Source organism: Neopsephotus bourkii, unplaced genomic scaffold (genome assembly GCF_033783945.1).
Source record: "Neopsephotus bourkii isolate Nb327-2 ecotype Australia unplaced genomic scaffold, CSIRO-AGI_Nbou_v1 NB_1767, whole genome shotgun sequence".
Taxonomy (NCBI): Eukaryota; Metazoa; Chordata; class Aves; order Psittaciformes; family Psittacidae; genus Neopsephotus; species Neopsephotus bourkii.
Window position 1 is genome coordinate 5,580,849 of NW_026902241.1, and position 8,910 is coordinate 5,589,758.

General features: G+C 41.8%; 2 protein-coding genes across 3 annotated transcripts in view; one reads left to right on the forward strand and one right to left on the reverse strand.

The window, feature by feature from the left end:
• The window catches only part of MRPL18 (mitochondrial ribosomal protein L18), a 323,272-nt gene that overhangs the window by 260,144 nt on the left and 54,218 nt on the right, over positions 1-8,910 (forward strand). The gene's annotated exons all lie outside the window — the stretch shown is intronic.
• SOD2 (superoxide dismutase 2) lies at positions 428-6,181 on the reverse strand. 2 transcript variants are annotated; one of them, XM_061378510.1, is made up of 5 exons: positions 6,035-6,181; positions 4,745-4,947; positions 3,766-3,882; positions 2,076-2,255; positions 428-943 (listed from the first exon to the last, which is right to left on the reverse strand). In XM_061378510.1, the coding sequence occupies exons 1-5, from the start codon at positions 6,061-6,063 to the stop codon at positions 798-800; spliced, it is 675 nt and encodes a 224-aa protein (XP_061234494.1). In that variant the 5' UTR covers positions 6,064-6,181; the 3' UTR covers positions 428-797. The 2 variants fall into 2 exon arrangements, with proteins under 2 accessions (XP_061234494.1, XP_061234495.1); XM_061378511.1 differs by having other exon boundaries at positions 4,745-4,944; positions 6,035-6,145.

An 8,910-nucleotide genomic window follows, 5' to 3' on the forward strand; every position in this document is an offset into this window, starting at 1 on the left:
AACTGCTTCAGGAACACAGCTACACAGAGACAATTTATACTTCAAACATGCATGTCATCAGCCTCAAAGGATGTTTTAGTATGCTCCTGAACAGCTACTATGAAACCAGTTCACATGCTGACATTCAGGTCCCCTAAGAACAAGTTAGCCTGACACAGGACTGTAGTGTCTTGCCCAAGGTAACACTTCTAGTGCACCAGTGCAAGACATGAAGATCTTATGTAAGAGGTGGTAGGGATGGTTGAAGGCAGACAAGTCAGCCAGGCACAGACACCTATTGCCCCTTTCACCTACCTTTTTAATCTGGGACAAAGCTTCACAGGTGTAATACAGCAAATTACCAAAGGTGTTTCTCTTCTCCAGTAATTTCCAAATCAAGTAACTGGACCAGCTATTATTAAAAATGAGTCTCTTACAGACAGCTACAGAAGATTCTTCTTTAGAGTTTTATTTCTTTATAGCAACATTAGTACATATTTCCACATAGGTATTTTAGTGCAACAAGGAAATCCATTACCTCATAAAGCTTCAGCAAGCTGATTGATCTATGTTTCTATATGCAATGGAAAAGATTATTTGAAATGTCTCCCTTTGTTGCACAACATTTTAAAGCTTCAAAACTCTAAACACCTTCCACAGAATTAAACAAGCAGACACTTTGCTTGATTATGAAATGCTTTTGTTGGATGAGCTAAGTGAGAGTAGAGCAATTCATTTGCAAGCCACAGGCACTACTACAAGAGTGGTATCAGAGTAGAAGTGGTGACATCTTAGAAGTCTGTGCAAGAATTCCAACTCTACTTTTTGCAATCTGCATATCTTGAAGATACATTGTCCCAGTTGATCACATTCCAGATGGCTTTCAAATAATCGGGTCGAACATTTTTGTACTGAAGATAATAAGCGTGTTCCCATACATCGATTCCTAGCAAAGGAATGAGACCTGTAAAAAAAACAATATATATATATAAAGGCGTAGGTGTTGTAGATCTCTAAAAACACACTTTACATGTAAAGTCTTACAGCACATCCCTAAGATGTACCTGATTTCTGAGTCTTTACCTGCAGGAGACAAAGAGCTCTCCAGCAGAGAGGTGCTTACTGCAACATTTTACAGAACTGTTTGCTCTCCACACAAACACTGAGTAAACTGAAAGAGCTGATCAAGATAAACACCTACAAACACTCTAGGACTGGCCTGAAGAGATAACTGAAACCACTGTTTTTTTAATGGGGAGTTTTCAAGGGGGACAAGCTGTATGTCCCTACTATACTTTTTTTTTTCCCCTACTGATAAGCAATACATGGACTGCTGACAGTACATGAAATTCTTTGCCAGAACATATTTTAAGGATATCTATAACAGGATTTGGACTAACAGCCACTCCAGGCAGGACTGTCATCAGTCACAACCTCTTCCTTCTGTGGAAGGTGTCCAGCCTGCCATCATCACTTCCATGTCTCTCTAAGCAAGTAAAATTATCTTCAAAAGTGATCATTACTCGTATTACGCTGCTTGCCTAGCTGTACTATCCAGCCACATCCAAAGTTGATTAAACTGACACTCATTACTCTTTACAAATATTAAGGAAGCAGATTACAGCATTCTCTTTTAACCCCAGAGTTACTATGCCCACCTTCCCCTCTCCTGTTGTCTGGCCTACACTGACAGTTCTGTGAACAGCCCCTCTGCCAGAGAAAAACTAAAGGCAAGAGGCTTAATCTTCCTCCATACAGGCCAGCTACTCCACTTACTCCAAAACCACAAAGAAGCCCAAGCTAAAATTATTATCTGAGTGCACTTTCACAATATGCCCCCTCTACTTCCTCTTAGACTGTCTAGACAGACTTCAAACCCTACTGCTTTTCACAGCTTTTAAGTCCTGCTTTACAAATGCTGTTTTAAAAACTGCAACTGTTGTTTGCTTTTGCTAGTAGCAACATTTGATTTTCCAGCCCTATTTATCCAGCAATTTCTTCTCAGCTTTTTCCCCCAGAAGCCCCTTTTCAGATTTCATACACTTGACTGTGAAATCTACAAAGAGAAAAGCAGAATGGAAGGAAAGAAACCTGACCTGTTGTTCCTTGCAAAGGGTCTTGATTTGCACAAGCTGCTATTTGTAGGCGCCCCTGCTCCTTGTTATAGCCAAGCCACCCCCAGCCTGATCCCTGAACACCAACAGATACAGCTGTCAGCTTCTCCTTGAAGTTTGCAAAGGAACCGAAGTCACGCTTGATGGCGTCCATCAATTCTCCTTTAAAAAAAACAAAGATACAAAAAGCTCATAGAGCATTGGGTATCACCTGGAAATAGAAGGAAAGAGGAGAGGAAGCATTTGGGCTCTGTGGGAAGTGTCTAGACCAGCAGAGTAGTTGCATCATTAATTAAGTTGTGTCTCAATCTGCTTGAGGGTAAGCAGACCAGAAAGAAGTTAGTGGAACAGTCAAACACTATCCTCAAAGACACAGTCAGGGTGCTGTCAACTGGATATTCAAGGAAAGAAGGTAAGGAGCTAGTCTCCAAATCTAAAAGGACAACACTAAGTGGCTGTGACTTGTCTCAGTACAAAGAAATATGTGGGCATCTTCAATATTAGTATAATGAATCTACACACAGTAAGAGGTATTTAAGCACTTCCCTCAGATTTTAGGTTTACATTTGCTTCTACAGTTATCTATTTGATGAGTAAGTATGATTAGATCCCTTATTTACTATTATTAAGATAGTGCTAGGGCAAAGGAAGCAGAAATCAGTGTGCTTAATGTAACAATACACTGTTTAACTACTTCCTTTTCCCTACACCCTAACACATTTGTAGTTTCCAGATATTTAAGAGTTTAAAACCTGAAGGAGGCTATATTCCTAATTAGCACATGTAAGAATACTTCATACAGTGCAAATGCATCTTAAGCCAGGTTTTAGCAGGGTCCTACAAAAACCCTGAGCCATTCAGTCAGAACTGAAAGACTGAACTTTCAGACTCGCTGACTTTCACAGAAATTTCACACAAGGTGGGAGAGAAAAATCAAGGCTCTAAAGCATCTTTTCTGAGAATACAATCTGAAAACAAGCTGTGTCAAAAATGGACTGATACCAGAATTGCTATTTTATGCTCTAGTCTGAAGCAGATCATCTTTGTACTTCCATGGTAGAGTCAGAAGTCACAAGCAGATGTCACCTATGAATGCTGCACCAGAGTATAAAGCACCTGAAGCCCACTAATTTACAGACATACAAACCTCATTCAAAATCCTTAAGTTCATCACAACTTTTCTGAGATCTGGGCCTTTACCTGTAATTGCAGGTCACTTTCCTCCCAAAGGGGATTTTTTCATTTAGGCTTTAACTATTAAACTATCCCTATTCAAATTGGAGCATAAAATCCATCCACTAGGCTGGATGGCCTGCAGAACATTTCTTCCCTGTGAACTGAGCACACATGACAGCTTGACTAGCATAGCTTTGTATAACTATTTTCTGCTACAAAGACAGAAAGGACAAGATAAAGCAATACCCAAGTATTCTGCAGGGTACACATAATCACCTTTAGAAATTAAAAATACTTAACACAGAGCTAGCTTTTTATATTCTCGGCTTGCATTCAAAAACCCTGAACTCCTCAGAAGTGTGATAACTGTCATACAGAAAGGCCAATTAACTCCAAAAAAATAAAGATCCCTTAGACTCTTTCAAAGAGAAAAAAAATTGTTGGTTCTACTGGGCAATTAAAACTGATGCAATAAACCACTGTAAGAAGCACTAACCTTTAGGCTCTCCTCCTCCATTAGGAGAAAGGTTTGTCCAGAAGATGGTGTGATTGATATGACCCCCACCATTGAACTTCAGTGCAGGCTGAAGTGACACCTGAGCTGTAACATCACCTAAGAAGGTAGAAGTCAAAAATACATAAATAAAAACATCATCATCACCACAGTAATTGTTAACACAAGGCCTCCATCAATCTCCAAAACCTTTCAAGTTTTATTACTAAGAAGATTTTTGTCAACAGACAGATGCTGAGTCCACACAGTAATTCTTTCTAAAGGTAAGCTAGAAAAGACAACAGAGAATACCTTCTTAAAAATGCATACACATTATTTCACGTATTTTCATCAGTCTAACTGAAGGATCAAAAAATTCCATGGCTCGTTGCATATTTTAGTGTCTCACACCAGCATGTGACCTACATGACCCCTTAATCTAAGCCAGTGGCATAACTGAGAACTGAATTCAGATCTCTTCACTGGGCATTTAATATGTTAACTGCACATTTGTTTTACCTCCATCTGTAGTCAACTAAGATTATTTCACAAGAATCAGCAGAGCTTCTGACGTGAAAACCATCGAGGTGCATGAATTTTCCTTTATATAAGTTTATGACTAACCTTTCATTACAAAGTATTTGTTTAGCAAAATGACTGCAATTTCCTGACTCCATCTTCCCTTTAAGTTACTAATGTAAATATGGACTAAATCCACAGCAGTCAATTTCTGTCTACTTTTACAGTACTACAAAGAACAGAATCCATGCTTTTCAGTTACATCTCGTTTCCTTACCAGCATCACTGAAGTTTACAAAAGCTTGTTTGTAATATTTCACTTTATTAAAAACTAGAGTTACAGAATCTGAAAATTTTAAAAGAAATTATTTCCCCTAGAAAGAAGAGCCACCCATTTTTTTTTGTCCTATATGACCTGTGTCAACAAGTTTCCATCTCATCTGTTGACTATGAACATACAAACCTTTTGCCAGCGCCTCTTTGTACTTCTCCTCCGCAACATTCAGGTTGTTCACGTAGGTAGCATGATGCTTGCTGTGGTGCAGCTGCATGATCTCTGCACTAATATGAGGCTGCAGAGCGCCATAGTCATATGGCAAGTCAGGAAGAGTGTGCTTTTGCCTAGAAGCCAAGCATCCCAATGGTGCTACCACCTTGGCCCTGCTTCTAGAGGAGGAAAAAAAAACCACCAAAAACCAGAAGTAGTATTTATTCAGGGCTTTGGCTTCACTGAAGCAGACAAACCATGAGTTATGGTCACTACTTTTAAGTACATGGGGTGGTACCTTAGGTCAAATTGCCATTTTTCAAGAGCTTAAAGCAAGCACACTCTTTTGCTTAACTGCATAGATAAATTCGCATAAAGGTCACAGATACAGGGCTTTGCAACTTAAAGCTACCACTTATCAAACCAAGCCTCCCAAACCACAGCAGTCACACACCCTCCCAGACATAACGGCAAGGCAAAGGTGGGGACAGGAATGGAAAGCCAGCAGTAACATGCTGACATTCAAAGCTTCACCTAATCGTTATTAACCTAAAACAGAAGCCAAGACGTCCCTTCACTGCCCTCCCCTCATCATCCACAAGGTGCCTGTACGAAAAGGCTGAAAACCCCACGGGTTCACCAGCCTGCGGCACTGATCCTCTGCAGCACGTGTTTTCTCGTCCCTGTGGTGGGTATCGGACACATAATGCAGGGCGCCGCATGACAGGGCAGCCGCGATGTCCAGCCCAGAACACCATGCAGGTTCTGGTCACCCTTCCCTGTTCTAACATCTCGCGCTTGTTATGAGGCAGGACAATGACCACGATGAAATGAGAACCGCTGGGCCGAGAGGAAGGTCAACCCCTGAAGCTCTTTTGTGTTTCGCTGGTGACCTTGGCACGAACGAGGAACAAAACAAGAGCAAAACCCTCCCGCCCCCGACAAGCGGCCGAGAGCGGCGACCCCTGGCTAGGAAGGGCTGCCCGCACCCTGTCAGGCGGCGAGAGCCCCTGGGTGGAGGGCGAGGGCAGGAACCGGGAGGGTGAAAGGACGCCCGCCAGCAGCCCCCCGGCCGGAGCCAAGCTGCGCGGAGCAGCATGCAGCTGCGCGACCTCCCGCCTCCCGAAATGGCGGGGAGCCGCTGAAGGGGCGACCCCACCGCCGCCGCCTCCTCTCCCTCCCACTCTCCGCCGCACGCTGTGGGTCCCTCACCGACATTAACTCTCCCACACATACATGCATGCACACACACACCGCAGCTCCCACCTGCCCGCCGAGGCCAGCAGGCACAACATGGCGGCGATGTCGCGGCGGGCACTTACACCTACGGCGCAACCGCGTCCTGGCCCGCCTCCGGCACCGCCCGCTCCCGAAGGGCTGAGCTTAGCGGTGTGGCTGCTGGTAATGCAGTCACCGCGCTTCTTCAAACTGAGGAAAAATACCGGTTTATTAACACTCTCCGTAGCACATTATCATAAATAGAACCACTATATACAGCTGTTACCTTAAAACTCAGGCCTGCGGCGCTGCGAGCCAAGGCGAGCAGCCGCCGCGGAGGAGCTCGGGGAGTCTCTGCCGAGCGGAAAGCCGCCTGGCAGCAGCTGTTGCTCGGCTGCAGGGCAGCAGGGAGGGTACAGTAGCACAAGACCCCAGTATTAACTTCTCAAACCTGCCCGAGGCGTGTTTCTGTCATTCCACTGACAGCAGAGCTTACAAATACCTTTCCAGCTATTTTGGCTACGACTTACTTCTTTTTGATTCACCTCTGTTCTCCTCACTGTTGGGTGCCTCTTGTTTGCCAGCATCAGTTTTCCTCCTGGTAGCAATTCAACAGCCTTTAGTGCTGCCGGAAATCCTTGATTCGGGTACCTTCACCCCCATCAGCTAGAATAATCAGTATAACTAGTGCAAACAAGTTCGTTCGCAGACCCATTAAGATTTGGTTCTCCGGGAATGTCAGGGAGGAGAACTCTTCCCTCAGTTCAGAGGCACTCTGCAGACAAGACAAACAGGTAAAATTTGGACTGTATGGAATCATCTCTGCTACCACAAACCCCTCCATCTTCTGGGTTTTCTTTTTAAATATGTATATCCCAGGATCTTACAGAACCCATGTTTACCAGACCATAACGAAAGACGAGTTATAAAAATTCAGTGGGGCTTAGGTCTGAACAACCTTGTTGAAAATAAATTACCTCATCTTGGAAACTGCCGGGAAACACACCTGGAGAGACCCAGCCACATAGGGAATCTCAGTCTATTGTCTGAAATCAACAGGTGGTTTGGAAACAAGATTTCCCTCGAATGCTGAAAACACATAAGCAAGATTTAGGCAATAGCTAACTGTAAAGAGCAATGTTGTATTTATCAGTGATTAATAAAATCATATTTTGTTAAAATGAACCAACTACATTCAAGATTGTTTAATGTCCTAATATAGGCACTGACAGGCAAGAACACAGGTATTTTATATACAGAAATGCTAATCTGTATTACACTGCTGTTCATTAATGCTTTGCAGTATGATCTCCATGAAAGCAAGTCTTTTAGAGCACTCATGATTCACTGGCACAGCTGCTGAGCTGCTTTCATTATGGGAAAACAAACAAAACACCCCAGCCTGCTCCTTTAGAAGATACCCTCTAAGCAGAGAATGACAAAGGTAATGCCCTACCCTGCCTCACAGTTATTTTCCTTCAGTTAGTTAAGCTACCTTCCAGTCTGAGACTGTAATTTGTATTTCTATTTTTAGCTCTTTAGCTAAACTTTAAATTTACTGTTGAGGAATTAAGTATCATACACTCATCTTTATATGAGGTTTTAAGAAATTAATATCCTATAGTAACTGGCAGATTTAAGTAGCAAGCTGTCACCACTTGAAAGCTATGCATTTTTTTAACCATAGCACAATTGATTGTAGTTACAGTAACTCCAAAGATACTTAACATTCTTCTAGTTCCTTATATTAGGTGAAAAGATGTCAACCATTTTCTTGGCATGATTTGCTTCTGTATTTCAAATTTGAACCATGACCACCAATTCCCACACAAGGCTTTTTGCCATCCACCATTATCAGCTAAAGCCATTGTTACCTATAATCAGCATTTTAAGCTTCTTAAATACTATATTCTACCACGTACAGAATCTAGGATGTACATATACACACATTACAAATAAGCAAGCAAGACTATATTAAGACCAAATATAAATCACCAGCAACTACTGAACCCAATCACCATCACAGAAATTACTTTGGGTGCCACATGCCAGTATGGTTTCGCAGATACTTGCCACTTCTCTTTCATACATTCAACTGAATATTGAGTAATTGCTGGTTTCCAGGTAATAAGGGCTAAAATAATGTTCAAAAACCAACCAGGTACCACCAATGGAATTTACACATCAAGTGACAATTCCTCTAAGTAGTTTTAATACATTTAAGTGAGCCCTATAAAATTAAAATAGCAGCAGTACATGGACTAGCATCCAACAGTAGTTTAAGCTAGCGGTATTTTAATTACACCCATTTATCTTGGACAGTGCTACTGTAGATGCTAATATTCATATAACAAGCCACTTAAAAATGGTGCCACAGAAATCCTTCTATAATGAAGGAATTTAACTGTGTAAATATGAAACCATTTCAAGGATGGCCCAGAACTCTGAAGAAATACTGCTTTCAAACAACAGAAGTCTGTTTCCACACTGAATTGCAAAGATATAAAGCTATTTAGTATCTTTTTAGTGGCTACATATCACAATAGTTAGTCATCCACTAATCACAAAATGTACAAGTTTCAATGTTGAAACTAGACTTAAGCCTACCCAAAAGTAAACTGAGAAGTACTTTCATCTTCCCTTTGAACAGTGCTTAAAAGCCAGTGCTTTTCATTTCCTTTTTGTGATCTTCCTCATTATGGAACTAGCAGATAGAAAATAACCACAGGAAATTCAGGTTCTGAGAAACTCATAACTCACTGCTACTAAACAACAAAACTATGCTTAAAGGTATTTTTCTCGGCACCTATGAAGAAGTCAGCTCCCTCAGGTAAGCATTAAAAAAAACCACAACAGCAGTTACATCTGGTTTAAAGAGGCTGAGTTACCAACTCAAAGCTTTGTAGTTCGTGTATTTACCTTCC